Source organism: Vanellus vanellus (genome assembly GCF_965231255.1).
Source record: "Vanellus vanellus genome assembly, chromosome: 21".
NCBI classification, from domain to species: Eukaryota; Metazoa; Chordata; class Aves; order Charadriiformes; family Charadriidae; genus Vanellus; species Vanellus vanellus.
The window spans coordinates 8,141,417-8,163,254 of NC_138926.1; the positions used below are offsets into that span (position 1 = coordinate 8,141,417).

Genomic DNA, 21,838 nt, shown 5'->3' on the forward strand with positions numbered 1-21,838 from the left:
ATAAGGAGACAATTCCTGTGGGCAGAACATGTTTTCAGGGACCTTCGTATGAACAGCTCCTCTACGAACAAGGCTGCAAATCCCAAGTGCGTGCAGCCAGTCATTAAGACGGACTGTAGCTTCTTCTGTTCACAAGTTTTCCTGGCGCAGGCAACAGCTTCTTGGTTCCCAGTGCCCCAGAGTATATGTAACTCTGTGCGGAGGCTGAGAGTTTTGACACGATTCATCTATAAATGCCACATGCTGCAGCTCTCAGAGAGGGGAAGGGCTCGAGAGAGCACAGAGCTCACTGCTCAGCACAGTATTTCAACTGTTTTAAACATGTTGCCACAAACTGGCTGAAAATAGCTCCCCTAGACAGTCTAGTCCTCGCAGTAAGTAAGGGTCTGGAAGCCAGCGTTGCTCTTGGGGTAACAGCTGGTGCACTCTAGAGTGAGTTGTCCAAACAGCGGGATATAAAAGAGCTTAATGCTGACACCTGGTGAACCAGTGACTTGCTCCAGGCCACCCCTATGGAAGGAAGTGGAAGAGAACTGTTCACACTGCAGCTGGACTCCCTCACCACCAGTAACAGGCACCAGGCTGGCCCTGGGAGACTTCACTCAACGGCTCTGCCCAGTGAAGAGCTGGCAGCCCAGCAGGACCCGTGCTGACTGCCTCAAAACCAGAAAGGTCCCATGATGGAAGATAGACCTTTGGGGTCTGTCACGGGCCAATGGCCAGCAGCTAACTCTTCCACAGTTAACTGCCACAGGGCCCACCGCACAATGTTCACAGGTTCAGACCCTCTTGGCAAGAGTATGACTTTCACAGCCTTCATGTCAGATAGCTGTAAGGGAAGCAGAAGCCAGCTCCACATCTGGGGCAGTCATGAGGAAACGTAAGATAGGCAGTTTTGCTGCCTACCCAGCCAGAAGCTGAAACGAAGCTGAAATCTGCTGAGACAGTACTAAGGAGGTGGCAGGAGAAGCGAGAGGTGTAGTGGGAGAGACCCTGTGAGAGGCTGCAGCATCTCAGGGTGTTCTACAGGGGACACTGTACAGGTTACAGTGGCCGCAGCAGAGCGGGGGCAGACAAGACAGGAAAGCGATCCGGAGCTAGAACTGCCTACACCTCCTGTGTTGCTCTGTTTGTACCGTACCTCTCAGCGGCTTTTGTTCTTTTGCTTTGCTCTTCCTCTATACTGGCTTTGCTTTGGTCTTTTTCCTCTTCTCCCAGCTCCTGGGCCTGCAGGTAAAAGCAAACAGTGTGGAGTTTGCTGGCTCCTTCACCATCAGAGCCTCTCAGGACCTTCCAGTGGTTCTGCTGAAGGGCAGCGCCGCTCTGCTCCAGCATATCAGTACTGAACACACAGCATCCACAGGCTGCTCCAGGACACCCAGCTGAATGAGCCAGCCTCCTCTCCCACAGGTAACCAAGGGGTTCAGCACATCATAGGACCAGTTCCAGCAGCACGACTGAGAGGCCTGGGAGCTCAGCTCTCCAGGCTGTGCTAGGTTATGGTCTGGGGGTTGCTTTTTCAATACAGGAGATGAACTCCCTGCCAGCACTCCACACTTTAGGCACAGATTGGGGGATTACCCCCCCCCCCCCGAAGGTTATCTTGGATATCCAAGTAACACTAAGCCCTCTGAAAAGCATAGGAAAAAAAAAAAAAAAACACACAAAACTCCTAAAGCAAACAGCAATGTCGCACACAAAAACAGAATAGTGTGCTGTGGCCATAAAACCAATTGATATCTTGGCTGTGACCAGAATCACAAGAGGACCCAGTGTTGCCTCGCATCCTGATTCTCAGACACGGGCGGTACGCGTGCAGTCACCCCTACCCAGGGATTTCTGGCTACTTGCTCCAGAACACATCAGTTTGGGTGCTGCTGAGGAAGCCAGCCCCTCAGAAACACCGTCTAAGCTACTCCAGTTGCCTTATTTATGACATAGTAAATACTTGAAATATGAATAGCAAATATGTGAATATGAATTAGTCAGCTGCTCCTTCTCCCACCTGCCAGCTAGCAGGCACCTCTGTCCCTGCAGTAGGTACACACAAACACGTGCTGTGCAGTTCCCCTGGGGAGGGGAAGAACGTCCCTCTTCAAGCTGCCAGCCCTACATGAGAAAGCAGCGAGGGCTCATCCGCCCTGCTAAGGGTTCTGGCCCCCCGAAGAGCAGCCCATTCATAAATTCTTGGGGACCCCAGAAACAGCAGGTGAGCTCAGCCCTTGCCATGCGGGAGCGTACTGTGGAGCAGGGCCAAAATAACACGGAATTAAAACAGCAGTAATTTATGCACACCTTCAGTAGAGCAAACAGCAGAAGGATTCCCTGCAAGCGCTGTCACCTTCCATCACATCAGCCTGGTCAGAGCTCTCCCAGGCAGCTCCCCCCCAGCCTCCCTCCTGCCCCGGTGTAAATAATGACTTCAATTCCTGAGAACCGAGGAGCTCAGCAAATGTTTCCTGGCTCCAAACGGGCTCTGTCGCTGCTGCCCGTGAAAGGAAAGAAGCCAGACAAATGGAGAACGAGATCTTCCTGGGAATAGGGATAACCAGTCACAGAGTGATGCTGCTGAGCCCGTGCGCGGGGCCGCTGCTGCACTCCTGCCCAACGTGCCTTCCCAGGAGGGCAGTCCCTCCCCAGAAGTCACAGGCTGCAGGAATCTCGGGACACACTTGAGAAGGTGAAGATAGCACCTGCCCGCAGGGAACAAGCGCCGATTTTAAACCCTGTCTGGGAAGTTACCAGAGCGCCTCGCCTCTCCTGTTACCTCGGGGTCCCCAGCAGCCCCAGTAACTGCGAGCAGCTTAGTTTTCTGGCCTGCTTAAATATGCCAGGCTGCGTCCCACAGGGGAAATCTCACACACTGATGACACAAAGCCAGACTTGTGGCCACAGGAAAGCAGGATGACAGATAATAGGCTGTCTCCTCCCTCTGCACAGCACAGTTCCCAAGGGACCTCAACGGGATTCTCCTCCACGGTCTCCAGCACCCATCAGCTTAGCTCGCATGCCTGCTTCCAGCTCCTCACCACCGTCACCCTCAGCGCAGCAGTGGTGCCAGCAAAGCAGGATGCCAGCACTTTAAATGCGTGTTAAGTGAAGGGTGAAAGGAGCAGCCTCCCCACTGCCAGCAAAGCAGCCAGGTCTAGCAGGAAGCAAGCCCACACGGCCTCGGCACGCTACCACAGCTCCTGCCAAAACACACTAGCCAGAAACCTCCAATACTGTGCTCGTGTAGCTGACAGAGGTGGTCTTTTCTTAAAAGAGAAAATTTTGCCAAAATATTCAAAGCAAGGCAAGCTCACTGTGTGGATGTACACACATTTCCACAAGGCAGTGTCTCACTTCAGCCTAGCCGCTGTCTATGGACACAAGAGAGCAGCTGCAGTTCTGCGGGGGCACCTTTTCAAATCCACCCCTCTCCCCAAGACCGGGCTGTAATCAACTCAAAACAGGGCTACTCCAGCGAGACATTTGTATGCACAGTGACTGTGCTGCAGCGAAAGGGAGAGGGGGGGAACACAGCAGGCATATGTTTTGTTTTCCCTTCACATCTGATTATGCTCATTATTAGGCACAAGAGGACAGGTGTATTCTCCAGACACAACCTTACAAAGTGGATTGCTCCTCTCTGCCGGACAGGTGGCGAGTTTGCCACTCAAGGTCTCCTCCAGTGCAGCTGATCAACTCGCTTACAATCAGAGCAAGGCTGAGTAAGCCCCAGCTGGAGCCTGACCCTCTGCCTCGCTGTGCGGCACGCTCTTCCAGCCAACACACTGATGAGCTGAGATGGTGCGGGAGAGGGGGAGCCGAGAAGGCTCCATAGGAACATGGGGCTGAGGAAGCCAACTCAGTGACACGCTGAGAACACAAAGCTAAAACCTCAAGACGCACAGCAATCTTCTTCAGTCAGAATTGCCCAATCACAGCTACATCCTGGGCAACGGGATATAGGAAGAACAGATGTGTGCACGCATACTTACTCTCCTTCACATGCCAGACTCACTGAAAAGAGCCTACTTTTCCACCCCATGTGAGTGCAGGCAAGACAACCGAATGCTTAAAAATAAGCTTCCCTATACCAAAATCTGTCAGAGGGAGTTAACCTCCTTTTCTTTCCATTTATGCTATTGTGTTCTGTTACACAACTTCTTTCTGTCTGCTTAGAAGAAAGGACAAACATGCTCACAAAAGAAAAAAGTAAAGTAGACTCTGCTTCCCACCATTCCCAGGAAAGCCATTTATCTACACTTGCATTAGGGCAGGGAAAGCACCCATGCATGCACGCACCCCTCACAAGCCACCTCTACTCAGAGTGCATTCTTTGTGTAGCTACCTGCATGTCATCTCTGCAGAAAAAACAATGTGCTAGTAGTGCTGCTCTAATCCCCGACACTTCACATGTTGCTTCTGTTTGCCTCTGCAAAGCCTTTATGCCGAGAGCATCGCTGTGATTAGTGCACCACAATACAGTATTTTCACTGTCTATTCACAGCTTGGTCCCCGATCAAATATATAGTGCTTACCTTGCACGTGGGGCTGTCCAAAACAGGAGACAGAACCCCCACATCCAGTACCTGCTCAGAAAGCCGACTCTGGAACCCCAAGTCCTAAAGAAGAGAGGAGAACAGGATCAGTCTGATGGGCACACACAGGTTTTGCCAGAGATCTTGAGATTAGACCAAAATCCTTACACAGCTTGGAATCCACACTCACCAACCCACTGACAGCACATCTTTTGTTGCACTAGATATTTGAACAATTAGAAAGGTTTACAGGACAGCAGGAGAGGTTACACCAAGACTCTGGCCTGCATCCAAGCATAGGTCATCTGTACTGCAGACAGATGGCTCTGTTAGCAGCTTGACCAGCGGCGAGGTGGGTTTTTGCTTTCCCAAGCTGCAGAGGCACAGGCAGGCAAGGTGGTTTATGCAGAGCTCCCTGCTGGGACGATGGCAGACGGGGTGCTCAGTAGAGCAGGATTCCCTATGGGCTTGGCCGCCGGGACCGTGCAGCATGAAGCCTCCCTTCAACTGATGGTCCCCAAGGAAAGTCTCCCCGTGCGGCCAGGGGACTGCAATGCCACGCAGGGAGGACACCATGGGATTGCAGGGTGGTGCGCTATCACACTACCAGTGCACGCTTCCACACCGCCGACCACAGCGGGCAGGGGTGACACCTGGTACATCCAATGCAAGTAGCAGATCTTCCTCCAGCCTCTACTGCTCCCATTTCTGCGACTGCTGCAGGTTTCCCGAGGTTCTCCTTAGGAGTCAGCTCCTGCAAGTTGCCCACAAGCTATTCACTCTCCAAGCTGATACTCCCTCCCGGCAGAGTCTCTGGGGGTCCTCGCACTCAGCTGCACACACAGAGCGCGTGTGTCTGTGCGCACATATGCCCACAAGCACGCACTAACAAAAGGTATTGTTTGAGGCGGCAGACACTTGCCAACACACAGGCTTGTACTAACACCGATAAATAATGATATTCTCAGCCATTTGCTGGCCATGCTGCCCCTGCTCCCACTGGCAGATGGCAATGGCAGTTTCCTGTGGAGATGAAGAGATGCTGATGGGCATCTACCCCCATCTCAGGGCTTCCCTCCCGCATGTTCTCCCTCCGGGAGCCAGGTCTCCCAGCCATATAGACTCCCCTCAGAAAAAGCTGCCGAGTCCCTTCAAGCACAGTTTTAACATTGCTTATTATTTCCCTTTTTGCAATTATCCGAGTACAGTCCCAGCTCTAAGCGACCTACTTTTCCAGTCATATTACCTCACCCACAGACAGAACCTGCTAAGCACAGGATGACATTGCTGGCCAGTGCCATGGCTGTAAGGTCATTCCTTAGCAGTTCGGGAGTCAGGCAGTTGGACCGCAAGAGGTGGGCATAGCATTAACTGGCTGCACATTCCCAGAGGAACGTGAAGCCCACACCCAAGGGACAAGGAGCTTTTAGTGACTCACCAGAGGCCGCATCAGCTCACGGTTGGAGTGGTTAGAGACTTGCAAGTCCTCCCCACAGTCGCTGGTCTCAGATGCCTTTGAAAGCTGAGAGAAGATACGCGTTACAGCCTGTACATGTCTTATCCCTGCACCTTCACCTAGGCATTTCCAACAAGACTACAAATGATACTGGGAAGACAAACCTGGCCTCTTTATAAGGTAGGGAAGAGGAGGTGATTGAATATCAGAGGAAAGACACCAAGGGTGTGACCCACAAGACAAGCAGGAAACACCACTTCAGGAGATAAGGACTGGGGAAGGAGGGCAGGGGTAGAAGGGACCTGGGAGGGTAGAGAAGTGCTCTTCAAATATCCCTGATAAAGGGCACTTGCTTACTGTCCTCTGTTCCTTCTGCAAGGATCTCTGCAGCTCTGAGAACTCCCCAGCCCACCATGCAAACGGGTAAAGCCACAGAGAACAGTACCATGATCTTAAAACGACTTTAAAAGTACACCTTGTTGTGCTTACCTAACTGCAGCGAGGACTCCTACGGTCCCAGCCACCGAGAAACAATACGTAGCTGAGCAACGTGAATGGCCATGTAGCCCTGCTGGCTTCAGCAGAAGTACCCAGATGCATAAAGCAAGGTATGAGTTTGTAAAAGCAGAGCTTTCAACTTTAAGCTCTTCAGGACAGAGCACCCTTTCCAGCCTCAATTTTATAGCTTATCATTTCTTAAAGACATTACACATCAATGGAACTAGAAAAATCATCAAAATCAGCAGGAAGGAAGCTAGATTGGAAAGAGATGGCTTCTCAGATCTCCTATTCTAACATTTCTGGAAGACACTGAACGTGAGTGGATAGAGTGTGTCTGTCTGGCACCCCAGTTGCCGGGGCCAGGCCATGAACCCATCTGCATCTTGTGACACTGAACGGTTCTTCTCCTGCCAGAGACTGCACAATCAAATAGCCCGGTTCAGCTGTTTGCCAGCTCTCCTCCCAGAGAGCGCCAGCAAAGCGGTGGGCAGACTGGGAGCTACTACGCTCAATGGACTCAAGCTCCAGCTCTGGAGCCAGCACGGAGGGACCGTCCTTCCCCACTCTGACCTCGCACCTCCCTTCCGCATCCTTCCACGGAGCCGCCAATATCGCAGCTGGCAGCTCACTTCACACTTTTGCCCCATCTCTGCATAAGCTGAGAGAAACACCAGAAGGAGAGAAACAAAGCAGCGCGGACAGCTGGGCTTGGTGTGAACTTCATTATGAAACCTGCTCGCTCAGTACAGATGGCAGCGCTGAAAGCTGAGACATTTCTCCTCCAAGACTTGAAACACACATCGCAGTTCAGGGTTTTTTGCCTGTCAGTTGCTTTGGACAGCACTTCGTGTATGCATACGAGAACGATTTCCTAGCTCAGTACTAAAGATTCCGATCTGGGAATTCAGAACCCTCGTGCCCCCACAGGAACACCCTGCTGACTAGGAAAGCACTTACACTGACTGAACGGAAAACGAGCATTCCTGAATCGGGGCCTTACAAAGCGACGGGAACAGCCACCGCCACTTCCACACCATAGCCACCCCATGCAGGCCGGTCGCTTACCGTGCCAGCATCCAGCCTGCTGTCTGTTTTCAGCTCAGCTGCTGCTTCTTCCCTCATTTCATTCACTAGCTTTTCACCAACAGACACGGTGTCGACGGTGGCAGCCAGGCTGGCCAGCCGATCTGCCTCAGCGGCTTCGGCAGCTGGAGACGCAACTCTAGGTTGCCCAGGACCGCTGGGCACATCTGTCCCTGCTGCGCTCCTTTCCCCCAGAGACTGTGGCAGCTCATCAGCTGCAGAGATGTCACCTTCCACCTCAGCATCTTTCTTGCCCAGTAGTTCACTCCCAGCAAGTTTCCCACCGGACTCCTCCTTGTTCTGGCCAGACAGGCTACTGTCAGCATCTCCAGGAAGGACTTGGACTGGAGTCGGAGGGCACGCAGCATCAGAATCCAAGGAAGAATCTGGCTCTTCTTCAGCATGTCTTGATTTTAAAGACTCCTTCTAGGCAGCAAGTCAAACACAATTACAGCTACAACATTCCTCACCCCCTCCCTAGGAGGATGCAGGGGACAGACATAGCATGGGTTCTCCTACAGCCAGAAGCAAACTCGCAAAGCTTTGGGTGACTTCAAGACCCGTTTGATTTCTTTTCATACAGTCCCTTTCAAAGACAAGGAACTTCATTAAGATAAACACTAATTTCCTGACCTCAGACTTTTTTTTTTTTTTATAAAAACTCTGTTGCTTTTTATTCGTGGGGTCTCAGAAGACAGGAGTTAGCAGTGGCTGCTGCAGCGCCCATCAGTGCCCCGGAGCAGCCTCCGTGCTCTGCAGTAGACCCATTTATGCTTCCACATCACATCTGCTCAGTGAGAGGCAGAAGTTTGCAAGAGACTATTACTGGACGTGTAACTTCTGCCTTAAGTTTTAAGCAGAGAAGGGTAGGCAGGATACAATCATCCCACCTTCCAAGGGGAGAAACCTGAGGGCAGGCACCAATTTCAGCACCGCTCTGAGCTCAGAACCAGACCCCGACTAGCTAACATCCCAGACAGAACTGGCAGAACCCACCGGCCTTGGGAAAAGGCAATCCCGATCTAAAGCGTAGTCACCCAAAGGTTCGACTGCCTCTCCCCGCCGAGGGGAGGCCCACAAAGCTCACAATCAAAAGTGCAATAGCCAGGAGGAAGCAGGAAAAGGTTCCCTCATCAGTATGCAAACAAAACTGCCAGCACGCCCTACTTTCTCACTGTTTTATTAATGCTGTGGCATCTTGTCAAACATTAGCTGCATCCCGTGTACAGCGTGTACCATACACAGACCGCATATTTTAACGATGTATTTTTATCAAAGTGCAACTGGAACGCTGTCAGCTCTAAACCCGGAGCTGCAGCAAACTGAAAGAACATCTTCTAGCACATCATTTGTCTGAGAGACCTTCTCAGGGCTGAGAGAGCCATCCATCAAACTAGAGAGGAGGACAGAGAAATCAAATCACTGGGTACTTTCCAAAAAAGTGCAGTTTAGAGCCTCACCTGCAGTTTGCTGAGTAATAAATGAAGGCTTACGGCCCCTTCCTAGTTTGGTGCCTGCTTAGCAGGGGTTCACAGACACCCCACTGAATCCCTAGCCAGCCGCAAAAGGCCTCGATAACATCTTTATTCCAGAACTCAGAAAAACGTGTGCAAGTTGCATGTCTTTAGTGTTACTCCAGTGGAGGAGTCCCCATTATGCTTCCTTTACCTGGGAATTAGGGCACCAGGAGATTTTGTGCTCCCTTTTGGACAGGCTTGTTTTAGAGTTTTCCTAAGCATCTCTCTCCAGGATGTCTGACAGTGCCCAAGAAGAAATATGCCAAATGAGACCGGTCAGGATTCTTACGCTTCAAAGCGATACACAGGTATTTCCCTTTGAGGGGCACACGCACCACAACAGCATATACTAATGCATCCAATAATACTGTGCACACAGAAAGATTTCTCTCCAGGCAAGTTTACCTCAGCTACTAGAATATCCCAGAATAATTTCTTTAGCTGGTAGAATCCTATTTTAAGGACAGATACAGACAAAACTTTTGTTAACATTACACCTTAATGACCACAAATGCAACTCTCCAGAAGAGGGAACTATGCCAATCAGACACACGGGTGGAGGAGGAGGGAGGTTTTCCTCATGCAATAACATACTATGGATTTTCTATGGATTTCAGAGCTAGGACAAGTCAGTCAGGTTATAATTGGCTTTACCTGATCTTTTCACAAGCTGTAACACATTCTACCTGCAGCTGGGTAACACTAACTGATGTGAAATTTCTGCCTATCAAATCATTACTCCCAGTGACGGGCATAAGTCTGGGGAGAAGCCCATCAATACCAATAGGACCAGCCTTTGGAAAGGCATCTGGACCAGAGATGAACCCTCAGTATGAACAGCAGCCACCAAAACTGAATCCTGTTCATCTCAGGAAACAGGATGACTATACCACCTCTTTGGACTTCAACAGGTTGAACATGAGACATAATAGCAAAAAAAAAAAAAAACAAAAAAAACACCTTCTTTCTACCTTTAAAAGGAAAAAGAAAAAAAAATGTCATGCTGCAGTCAGAATGCCTTTGCAAGGTGATGTGCTCCCCCCTTGCTCCCTGATTTTAGGCTGCTCTCAGGTGCAGAAGTACAGAGAGAGGGTTAGGTTTGCCAGACCTCATCTGGGTCACACTTGCCCTTGTTTTTTTTAACTTCACACCTCTCTCCGTGCATGTAATACTTTAACCAGCAAAAGAAACAAGCTAAGCAAGCACACCACAACATTAGAAGCTGCCTACTGCACGCAAAGCCGCAGTGACATCATGCGAGCAGGCCCATGATGTCAAGAGCCACTCATCACCTCTCTGAGGCTGCCAGCTTCCTCCACAGGGCTCCTTTGGTGCTGGAGATCCGCTTCAGCGACATCAGCCAACAGCCTGCCACAGTTTTCCTCCTCCGCTTTGCTGTTCGCCTAGTGGATGGGGTAATACATCCACTAGCAACGGTCCTCACACCACCGTTCCCACCCAGTAAGGTCACCCACCCGGGACAGGTCACCGCCCTGCGTATTTCCCACTGCTGAAAGCTCTCCAGCTGAAGAACCTTCCAACCCATGCTCAGAGCCTCACAGGCCCAGATTCCCAAATGTCATACTGTTTATTCCCTGCATGCTTTATTGCTGCTGCTTTTCCTCCTGGCCAGCTCGGTGAACTCACTGTTCTACCAGGCTCTTCCCAGCTCAGGACGCCCCACGAGCCGTGGCTCACTGCGGCAGTTCTCAGCCCCGCTCCCCCAGTGCGGGGGGGAGCAGAGCTACGAGCACAGCAGCCGTTCCTCCCCTTTCACTAATCATCCCTGCGCTGGTCTTTTATGGATGTCTCAGTTTCCTGGGAGCCAGCAGCACTGCTTCCTGCACATACATCTCTGCATTAACACGCAAACTGTATCGTGCAATGTTTATTTACAGAGACAGCTCCCTTTCACACATCTCCATCTGGTAAAGAAGCCTTGCGTGGTAATTTCCCACCACATTAAGGACCCCCTTGACTCCCAGTGTTTACCCAGAGATTGACCCGTACAGAAGGCAGAGTACTCAACCTCCCAAGCTGCAAGCACTACGTCAGGGGACCACTTCTGCTGCCATGGGACCCTCTGCCCAGGAACCCAGAGATGCTTCCAGACTTCTTCCTCCTCTTGCCCCTTCCAGCAGTATCCCAAAGCCCTTTTGTATTTTAGAGCAGCCTCACATGTCTGCAGCAGCTATTCCATCACCGGAATTCAGGACGCAAGCAAGCTGGGTTTGGGCGACGCTAACTCCACGAGCAGCCAAGCAAACCAAGCTGCCTAGAAGAGGACCTCTTTCCAAGAGTACCTTCTAACTACTACACATAAACCTCACACCTCCGGCAAGATCTCCAGCATCTGACTTGGGTTTCATCTATCAGTGCCTTTTCTCCAGTTAAGTTACTCCTTGCTCCAGAAAAGCCCACCGAAGGGGGCTGCCTTTCTTTCCATCTCTCCTCCCTGTCTCCCAGATGCTCGTGCCATCTTCGAAGCAGCCTCCACTCTCATCCAGCAGCCTTGTGTCTCAGCAACTCACTGAAACCACACCCTTATTTCCTTTGAATATAGGTATCCAACCCCGATCCACAGGCTACAGCAAGCTTTTTATTTTTTTCATGGTTTCACCCCATTACTGCTTAGCTTTCCCCCTTTGGGGCTTGCTGTATGAATCCTCTCCTCCTCTGTTTTGTCAGGAAGCTGGAGAATGGCTCCGGCTGCAGGCTGAGGCTCATTCACGGGAATGCCTTTCTACTGCCATCTCATGGCACTACAAGTGAATTATATTTTCCAGTGGGGCACTAATATGTTATCAGGATATCACCCATCCGGGTTAACAGAGCCTGGCTGTTGGGAGGCAATTGCCATTTCATAATAGATTCCTGAAGCCCTGCTGCGGCACTGAAATGCCAAGACAGCTCTTTGTTCCTGGACACATTAACATTTCAGTGACAAATTGGGCCCTGACAGGCTTGCTTGTTGTTTGGAGACGAGAGTCGGGCCTTTCTTTCACATAAATCTTTGCAGTTTCTGCCCAGCACTGTGAATGGGTTCTCCAGCAAAGTACTTTACAGCTTAAATTTTTGTATGCTGTGAAAAGGATAAGGGAAATACTGTAAAACACTTGAAAAGAAATTAATTTGCCTTTCAGATACTGGAATAGGATTTTCAAAGCGGTAAGAAAGGATTAATGTCAGTGCAAAGAGTCGGGCCGGATCACCAGAGCTGCTTGCAACGCACTTCCCATTGTGCCCGTGTCATCTTAAGCCTGATCAGCACTGAGAGCGCTGGCAGAGAGTGCGCACCCGCAGGGAAAGCGAAGTGGCTGCAAGAGGCCACGCGCGTACTGAAGTCATTGCTGATGCTCTGTGGCTGAGCTGGGGAATTTATCAGCAGTGCAAGAGGAAAGAAGACAGGTTTTAGGCTGCCACAGAAGAGTGGCTACATGGAAGTTTAATATTCTTGTGGAACGCAGTGACAATGCAAGAATGGCATTTCCAGAGTACTTTCCCCTCTCCTGTCCCCAGTGCCACCATTGCAGCTTCAGCTGAGAATGAGCCTTCTTTCCACATGCACTGAAAAAAGCAACGAGGAAGCAAATCGTGCCTCTTCCTCAACAAGCCCTCCTCCCACAGCAAGCACACGGCACCTCTCCAATCCAAGACCCTTTCCTTTCTGCTGTTCCTTGGAAGAGCTGATTTCCAGCTTGCTCATCACACCTACATAGCTCTAAGTTTCTCTTTCTTCATTCAGAAAGAAACAGAACTCCACCCTGTGCAAAGATGCCGTCTCCTCAAAACCCTTCTACCAAACCGCAAGCGTGCTCCTCCGAGCACAAACCTGCCCTCGATACCCACACCGCTGTCCCCCGCGGTCTGCATCTGGCTTCTCATACACCACCCTCAGCCCTGCTGCTGCGCCTTCCTCTCCATCAGCCTGCTCCGGGTTGTTCCTGCTCATAAATAACACAAAACTCACTCCTCCGGCACCTCTCCTGCGCTCTCACTCCCCAGCCTAGTTGCTGGCTGGGCAGTGCCACAGCTCCTCTCCTGCCCACCCAGTTTCTCCTGCCCGCCTCACACCACCCGCTGTCTTACCTCAGAGTCAAAGCTGCCTCCCAGGGCGCTGACATCCATGTGCAAGTTTTTGAACAGTCTTGCTGTCCCGTGGAGACTCTAAAGGCATTAAAAAAAAAGGAGATGGCCAACATTGAGTTCCGACCTCTGCAATCCCCGCAGGAGGAACCAGGGGCTCCTGATGAGTGAAACAAGGCAGCAGAACCACAGCAATACACCACGGCAATAAGCCTACAGCCAATTCATTTTGGAAATGCATTGTGGCAGATGTTGATTTATAGGGAGCACCGTGAGAAAACAGGATTAGATGCTTTTTGGTGGCCAAGCAACACAGAGGAAACAGAGCACAAATTAAGGCCCAGAGTCAAACGGAACAGCCATGGTCAATCAGCTATTACCAGGGGAGCATCAGAGCTTTTCATTCCTTGAGGCTTCATGCACTATGGTAACCGACAAGCGTTAAGAGCCACGGCACACACACTACCTCATTCTCACTTTCTTCCTCTTCGTTTCTCCCTTTATCTAAAGCCGCTGTGTTCAAGGAACTCTTCTCTTCGCAGACCAAGCCCAGCAACGTCTTGGTCTGGCTGGTGGGCTTACCGGCCTCTGCAGGCTGCCAGGTCAGAGAGGGAGGGAAGCGACAGAGAGAAAGGACAGCCAAAGAGAAAGGGGAGATACAAACCCACTGAGACACCGGCCAGCAACAGGGAAGCAGCTGAATCCCGAGAAGGTGCTCAGGATTACACTGCTACCCGTGCTCTGCAGAGCCACGTCCAGCTGGGAGACAACATAGTCTTTCTGAGGCCATGCTATCCCTTACACCAGAGGGGCTCCTGCCCTACAGGAGCGTATCTGCAAACCTGCCTGTGCCTCAAAACACTGATGCAGTCAAACCCGTAATAAAACAGAATGTTTGAAGTCACCAGTGACAAGACTTAACTCGGCAAGAAGTGAAGGTGTTGATTTGTATGATGTTTTGCACGCATATTGTTTGCTTTTCCTTTAAAGATCAATTTGTTACCACTTAACACATTTGTTTTGTTGACCCAAAGGTGACATTCTATAAATAATCATTCAACATGATTGTCTTACATTCATCCAGAAAATTGTTCTTTAAATTTTTTTATTCTCAGCAAATACTTGAGTACAAATATTATTTACTAGATTAGATTTTCTGTACTGTATGTCATACTTCATTTGGACACAATTCAAAGTTCTACTAAGATGAACTTAACAGACTTCTCCCACCCCCAACAGTAATTGAAACAATTCTTTCTTTAAATCCGCTAAACACAGCAGAAGAAACCTCACCATAAATTTAGCACTGGGCTCCCTAGAAATAACAAAAGAAATATAGTGAGAGATAGTAGGGAAGCGTTTGGGTTGTTTTTTTTAACAGACAAAAGTATTTCAAAATTGACAAGAGATCACAAACTCTGTCTTCAAGCTTTTAAGTATCACAATGCCTGTAACCTTTTGCAGAGCGTGCTTTCCAGGGCATGTTCCCAGAGTGACAGAGCCTTACCTGTGTTCCTCCTTTGGCCACAAGGCTGGAGTCCACCGGGCTTCCCACATCTGAATTCAGAGGCCCACGAAGGATGCCAGCCGGAGACACCGCAAGGCCACGCAGCGGAGCGAGGTTCCCCAGGGGCGCCTGGATCGGGGCTAGCGGGGTGCCTGAGGACTGAGCACACAGAAGGCACTCAGTGACAGCAGAGCACGGGCACACAGCTCACAGTCCTTATTTCAGCAAGGGAGAAAACCCTCCCCTGTACGAGCACTGGCTGCTGATACTGAGCCCACCACCACTGAAAAGCTGTTCGTGAGACCCCACACCCAGCAATCACAGCACGCGAGACATGTAAGGAATAACAGTTTGATTTACTCGCACATTTTGTCCTCTAAAGACCCATCTGAACACAGTGAATTACTTTACAGCAGTGAGGCGATTCAGAAGATAAGTGGGCATTACTCCAAAAGCCAAGCGAGAGAACAGCAAGAGCCATGCTAGCTCACACCCCTACACGTGCCCACACACAGCACCCTCAAGGAGAGGCCCTTACCCAACATCACGCACCATGGGCAAACTGGGCAGCTTCACCTCTGTTTGCCTCCTGTTTGCCCTGCTACTCTGTGCAGCGTCAAACGAGCGAAGTAGAAACCACTCTGATGGCAAGAAGCCTCCTACTCCCCACAAGCTGCGATCACCACTTCTTTTTAGACCGAAATCCAGGCTGCTTCCTCACTTTACACCAGTGGAAAAGTAACAGGCAGCAGAAAGCAGCTCTGCTGCAGCACATCATATGAAGCTCCTGAATACACCTCTCCTTTCAAAGCACAGCAAGAGCCCCCCTGGGAGTCATCCAACATCCTCACCTCTGAGCAACACACACTTGACAGCAAGTTTTCTTCACCCAGAAATGTGACCATTCTGTTTGACTTTGCGGAATACCCCACCCAAGTAGCCTCACCCTGTGATACACTGCAGAGGTTAAGCCAGAAGCAACCTATGCCAACATTTTCTCCGTAGCACGCTGGTACTGGCAAGGCTACTGCTTCAGCAGAGCACGCGTGTATTCAGAAATCACAGCTCTGTACTCTGTGTCGATATAAGATTACAGACTGAAGACAGAGCTAATTCACTCACACGCTGAGGGATGGGGAGAGGGAGATGAATATACACCGATCCTTCTTCCACCAAGTCACTGCCACAGCAACAGCAACACAATAAATCACACATTCTGAGCTTAACTGATTATTTTCTACAGACGGCCATTAACTACTTGTACAGAGCAGAGGATATTAGCTGTCCTTCAAAGATAAACTCACTTCCATCAGGCTAATTAAAACTTTCAGGATAATCTGCAGTTTATCTGATATTTATAGTCATACTTCTTATCAGCTAACTGAGCACTTCCACACGTTGGTATTCAGAAACCTGAGCTAGCAATTTGGTGGAGCCACAGCTGGGTACCAGCAATAGTACAGCAAAGCTATTCGTTAACATTACACACGTTGACTTTTCAGTTATTTTTTTTTCTTCAGAATAGAAAGAGATTTGGTACATCCTTATTGAATTGAGGCAACTATTTACAGACACAGAACAGCCTGGAACGTTGTTCCCAGTGAAGGGCAGGATCCTGCTATAGGCAATGAAGGGAAAAAGTTTGGGCAAAACAGAGGCAAATGGTCCAGCTAGTCTGAAGCAAAAGGAGAAAGCTACATTTACAGATGGGCCCAACACACCTGTAAGCCACCCTGGTGTCCTAAGGCCACAGCAGCAGCAGTCCAAGGACTAAACTGTGCTCCGACAAGTCGGTACTGCACCTGCCTGCAAAACCACGGCCTATAACCACTGGGAATACTCTTTCTCTTGTTTGAGAAAGCCAATTCAAACTTTTCCCCCATTTTTCTTTCATTTAAGAGGGATCAGAATCCATTTCTCAAGGTACGGGCCATCGATGCAGGAGAGCTGGCTTAGAAGTAAGATCTCACACGCTCAGCTCTCCAGAAACGTTTACAATGGAAGAGCCATCACAAAGGACTTAGTCCTACCTCATTCCCGCCTGCTCCTTCACCAACATCTATTTTCCTGCAACTCCCTGCAGTTTCTCTGGTTTGGGTCATCTCCACTTTCACGTGCTGACAGAGACCGTTGCTCCCCTGGCACTCAGCCCGCAAGTCTGCTGTGACTTTCTCTCCCCACATTCCAGGAGCTTCATCCGGCCTTCCGTTTCCTCTCTTTGCTTCTGTTTGTACTCCAGCACCATTAAGCATCTGGGCAGTGCATTTCCCACAAAAATCCACGGGTTCAGGTTCTGGCCTGTGGCACAATTTCATATCCTCAGAGCTACACTCCCTCTCTGTCTTCTGGGCAGGACTGAGCATCTGAGCCGAGGAGGACTCCAGGAAAGGATGAAGCAGTAAAGGCTCTTCCACGATGGAGCACACGTCCTTCTGTCTCCCAGACTCGTGGTGTGGAGAGAAGCGATGGCTCACTCCCAGTACCTGGGGTGCATTATCTTTATGGGAACCAGCTGAATCGCTGCTATCGCACTCTGATATCAAACCACTTCCTTCCTCATTTCTCCTGCTATCTTTAGCAGATGAAAACACATGTTTTGACGTAGGATCCACTGAAGAATGAAGATCCACCTCTATTCCTCTCGTTGCACCTGCACCTTGAAAGCAGCATAGTATATCTGTGATCTCTTGAGGGGCTGCAGGGTGGCTCTCTAGCATACCATCGCTACTGTCTACTTCTGTATCTGCTCCTATGTCCAGCAGCTCCATCTGCTTTAAACCCTCTCTCTCAGGCCTGCTGACAGTCCCATTGCTCCTGTGGAGATCGATGGCTGGACCCAAGGCCTCATCTCGAACTTTCCTCTTACTGCTACTCTCAGGTACCTTGCTGTGGGATCTCAGCTCTTCCTGAGCACACGGAAGATCATCCGTCTCCTGCAAACTCCAGTCATCTGCGGGACTGACGTCAGAAAGAGTCACTTCATTGTTCCTGTGGTAAAAGCTTTCTTTTTCTCCGGCTTGCAATATGCCTGGACTTCTTTCCACATCCCCATCCGGTCCTGCAGATTTTCTGATTGAGAAATGATGATCAGGCTTATGGACACACTCACCCATCACATCTTTCACCTTCCACTTTTCTTGCAGGTCTTCGTCTTCAAAGAGAGGGATTTTGTCTTCAGAGCCATCTAGTAGAGTTTTAACTTTCTCAAAGTCTTGTGAATAGGATTTCTTTGACACACACAAAGGTTGCACTGGTGGCCCAACCTCCAAATCATCGGACTGTGAGTCAGAGGAGTCAAGATAAAGCTTTTCTCGTGTTTCTAAAGGTGTGTCTTGGTCCTGGCGGATGTCTACATCAAAGCTGCTAAAAGACAGGCCTTTTTCTAAAGTGTTCTCCATATCGGGTAAGGTCTGGCATAGTCTGCTGAACTTTGAAACACCATCTTCCCCAAGCAAGGAAGGCAGTTCGTTTGGCCATGTGCCTGCAAACATTCTCCTCGAGTCACTTATGTCTGATGGTCTCCCTTTGCCTTTGTCAAGGCAGCCTTCATCTCTACTCTGGCTATCTGGATCTGGCTCAGGACTCTCCTGCCCGGGGGACAGAATGGCAGAGGGTATTTGACAGAAGGACGTTGAAGGCAGAATGCCTTCAATATCTACATATTCCATGTTGATAAACATTAGCAAATAACTAAAATAAATCACATAACTACGTATATACACCCTCATATACCTAAATTGGTGATATATACTTATTTAATACACAATTTTGTATATAAATAGGTGTGTACATTTTTGACAACTTGAAATTACATATACACATATAAAACAAAATGCTTAAAGTGAAGGCTAGAGGCTTTCAACTCAGAAAGTTGAAGAGGTCTATGCCTTGAGCAACAACACAAGGCACCATCTTTCCCCACAGAAGTTTATCCTATTACTGGCTAACGGAAGGTGAAAATTATTTGCTATCATTTGGGATATAAAGGGAATTTGGTTACGCTTGCAGATACTAACAGCAAAGCAGACTAACCTCACACATCTAAGCCTATGTTCAATGCCAGAATATCATGGCAACACACACGTGGACACTGCATAAACACCATTTGTTGTCCTCTCCAAGGAAGGAAATCTTTACAGCACTCCAAATACCTGCTGCTAAGAACAGCGCCAGCATCCTTGGCTGGTACTAAGGCTGGTGCCACACCCTTCTCAGCAAAAGGCTGCAGCACGCCGATTCCAGGTGTGTCCTCCTAAAGGAAAGCTTCCCAACTTCTGTGGGTTTGTGAGCCCACTTATGCTGGATTTTCATCAAACTCGCAACCCTGCTGGACAGGATTCCTTCTCAGGGGATCGCTGTTCCGATCCCAAAGCAGCAACAGCACAGACCCCCTAATTCACAGCCACTCGCCCATCCTCCACCCAGCCCTCCCCAGCAGCACTGCAAGCAGAGTCTACTCACGATGGGTTGCTTCAGTGACTGCTTCTCCTTCTTGTCTTTCTTCTCCTTCTTTTCTTTCTTCTTCTTCTTTTCTTTCTTCTTCAGGCTGCCACGTGCCAGCAGTTTCTCTCGCTCCTGGATGACAAGCTCTCTGTAGTGGTCATCACAGGGGTGCTCCCACATAGACTGGCCGTTAGCGAAGTTGAAGTAATAGATATCACCAGTGATATCTTGGCTGTATGGCAAAAACAGCATGAAAAGACGAAAGAGCACATACAAATATAGCTGCACATACCAGAATATTCTTACTGCATCGTGTGACCACCTTAAGCTCAGTGGAGCATGATGTCTCCAAGAGCCCAAAGATGCATCAGTGTGAGGAAGCAGCTCTCCTTAAGATCACTTATGTCCTCATCCAACTTCCCAAACACGCCTTCCCCTTCTTCCACAACCCCAAAGAGACCTGAGCTCCCCCACCCACAGAAAGTACATTTGTTGTGGCACTAATCCCCCCTCACCAGCCGGTACCGTGCTCTGCCACTGATGTGGGCAGCACCCAGCAAGGACAGGGAAAAATCTAACGGGACAGCTGCTGACAGAGCTCTCACCAGGGCTTCCACTCGGGTGGTAATGGGGCCACGATGCCTTCCCTGGCCAGCCATATCAGCTCTGGCTCCTTCTCAGGGTCAATCCCAATCTCCCGTGCAAAATCCTGAATTTCTAGGAAAACAGAAGAGAAACCGGGGCAGATGGTTTACACCAGGCACTACGCAATAAAGCCAACCTCCTCAGCTAAAACAATGGGCACACTGGGAAGTCCTGATCCTCACATGAAGCTGCTCAAAGCTTCCAGCGTGGCAGTAAGCACTTGCTACCAGGCTGGTAAGGCAGGGAGACCAACTGCAAAATGGCATTTATCTTTGCAACCAAAAATCTAATTTTTTCAGCTGTCTTCTAAGAAATCCCATTTATTCTACCCTCTCCCCCCATGCTCTCCACGATTCCCGTTTTCTTAAAACATCTAGAAGTAATTTGCATGCTTGAATCCCTTATTGCAGCTCCTAGGAGGACAGGCATCAGTTACCTTGCTCACTGGGAATGTATGTCTCATCGTAGTCTTCTTCTAGGATGAGCTGGTCACCAATGCGCACCATAGCTCCTGCCATGGCTCCCTGCACCTGGCATGAAAGAAGCAACACAAAAATCACAGTGATCAACTGCACTCCACTTTACACTTCAACCCTCACCTGGAGGCCAAGGGGGAAGAAGATGCTCAGTCACAACACCCGCAGCCCAAGTCACCACAAAGGAAGGAAAACGCACAACAGAGCAGAGCTCTCTGCTCTGCTTACAGTGCTCTTCCATGGCACACTGCACAACTGAATCAAAGACCTTCCACATGCACTTCTCCAAGGTTGTGGAGACAGGCAGCAGAGCTGAGGCAGCACAGAAGTTATAATCAGACCCCCAGGCTTTCAAGCTTCTACAGAGGAGATAAGCACTTGCTTCAGAGACTTTTTAAACAGGCAAAAAAATAAGCTGAAAAGAGAAAGCAGTTTTCCCAGAGCACAGCACTGCTTTTTGAGAGTAGTCCCCGGGGTTGTATCAGCACTGCCCAGGGAGAACACAGCTTCTCCCCGCACCCGGCTCGCCTTGGCCTCTCTCTCACCTTCCCAGGGGGCATTTCAGAAGCTACAAAAGGATCCTAATTTAATGTGTCCCACCTGTGGAGCATTGCTTCGCTATTTAACACAAAGACTGTAGGCAGCAATTTAGTCCCACCACAGCTGGGCCCTTACCACCCATTTATCACCAGCTGAGGCGGCTGTAAGTTAATTTCCCCAGCCCAAACGTCCCCACCAGTGGCTCTGCATGGCCACGTTTGGCCAGCGTTAGCCCCGCAGAGCCACGTGGGGAGCCAGGCCAGGGGGCTGAGCGGGCTCCCAGGGCAGCCGCCCAAACACCAGTGCCAGCACAAGCTGAGGGGAGGCCCCGAACCCCCGGCAGGAGCGAGGACGGGGCTGTCCCTTCCGCCCCCTGCACGAGCCCAGCTGCTCGAGCACCGCGGAGTGACGAGGGCCGAGCAGCCCTTACCCTAAAACCCCAAAGTACTCAACGCGTAAAGCGTGCCCGTGCTTTCCTCACGGACTCGGCGGGCTGCGGTGCCTGCCAGGTGCCCGAGCAGCGACAGCAACGGGCTGAGCAGCATTACCAGGATAACGATGACCGCCTAGAGCGGGACCACCACGTGGCTACCCGAAACTGACCCGCCCTCCGCCCGCTCCGTCTTTATCACTCTTATGTAAAGCCAGTCTCAGAAGCAGCAATTAATCCCGGCAGTCTCCCCTGCCTGCTGCGCTTCGGCCCTCCCCGCACGCTCACCTCACCCCGCGCCCCGCCAGTTCCCCGGCCCTGGCCCCGGTCACCGGGGACGCTCGCCGGGCCGGGCCCGCGGGGGGAGCCGCCGCCGCCGCAGCCCGCTCGCCGCTTCCATGGACGCCCGCAGGTTGCCCGGACCCGCGCGGCCGCCACTGCTTCCGGGTTCTAGCTCCCGTGGCAACTTCACGGCCCACCCCCGGGCTAATAGGATTGGGCGGCGGGGGGCGGCCCGGCGTCTGATTGGTGGACGGGAGGGCCCGGGAGGCGTGACGTTAGCGGTGCGGCGGCGCCTGCCGGGGGCTGTAGTCCTGGCGGGGCGGGTCCCGCCGCGCGTTGCTATGGC

General features: G+C 50.6%; 2 protein-coding genes across 10 annotated transcripts in view; both read right to left on the reverse strand.

Moving 5' to 3' along the window:
- Positions 1 to 21,631, reverse strand: part of CEP164 (centrosomal protein 164) — a 38,987-nt gene extending 17,356 nt beyond the window's left edge. For 2 of the 9 annotated variants that reach the window (XM_082493733.1, XM_082493729.1), the window contains exons 1-12: positions 21,499 to 21,631; positions 20,201 to 20,294; positions 19,725 to 19,836; positions 19,138 to 19,351; positions 14,677 to 14,835; positions 13,636 to 13,764; positions 13,173 to 13,250; positions 10,376 to 10,486; positions 7,549 to 7,992; positions 5,965 to 6,048; positions 4,527 to 4,610; positions 1,142 to 1,227 (exon numbers count right to left, since the gene is read on the reverse strand). In XM_082493733.1, coding sequence (XP_082349859.1) covers positions 1,142 to 1,227; positions 4,527 to 4,610; positions 5,965 to 6,048; positions 7,549 to 7,992; positions 10,376 to 10,486; positions 13,173 to 13,250; positions 13,636 to 13,764; positions 14,677 to 14,835; positions 19,138 to 19,351; positions 19,725 to 19,836; positions 20,201 to 20,282 — 1,583 coding nt within the window. In that variant the 5' untranslated portion in view covers positions 20,283 to 20,294; positions 21,499 to 21,631. Of the gene's footprint in view, positions 1 to 1,141; positions 1,228 to 4,526; positions 4,611 to 5,964; positions 6,049 to 7,548; positions 7,993 to 10,375; positions 10,487 to 13,172; positions 13,251 to 13,635; positions 13,765 to 14,676; positions 14,836 to 19,137; positions 19,352 to 19,724; positions 19,837 to 20,200; positions 20,295 to 21,498 lie in introns of those variants that run through there. The other 7 variants (XM_082493731.1, XM_082493730.1, XM_082493732.1 and 4 more) reach the window with 7 other exon arrangements.
- Positions 16,686 to 18,344, reverse strand: LOC309680246 (uncharacterized protein; the record flags this gene model as incomplete). Its single annotated transcript, XM_082493792.1, has 1 exon — positions 16,686 to 18,344. The coding sequence occupies one exon, from the start codon at positions 18,342 to 18,344 to the stop codon at positions 16,686 to 16,688; it is 1,659 nt and encodes a 552-aa protein (XP_082349918.1).
- Positions 21,632 to 21,838: the final 207 nt, after the last annotated feature.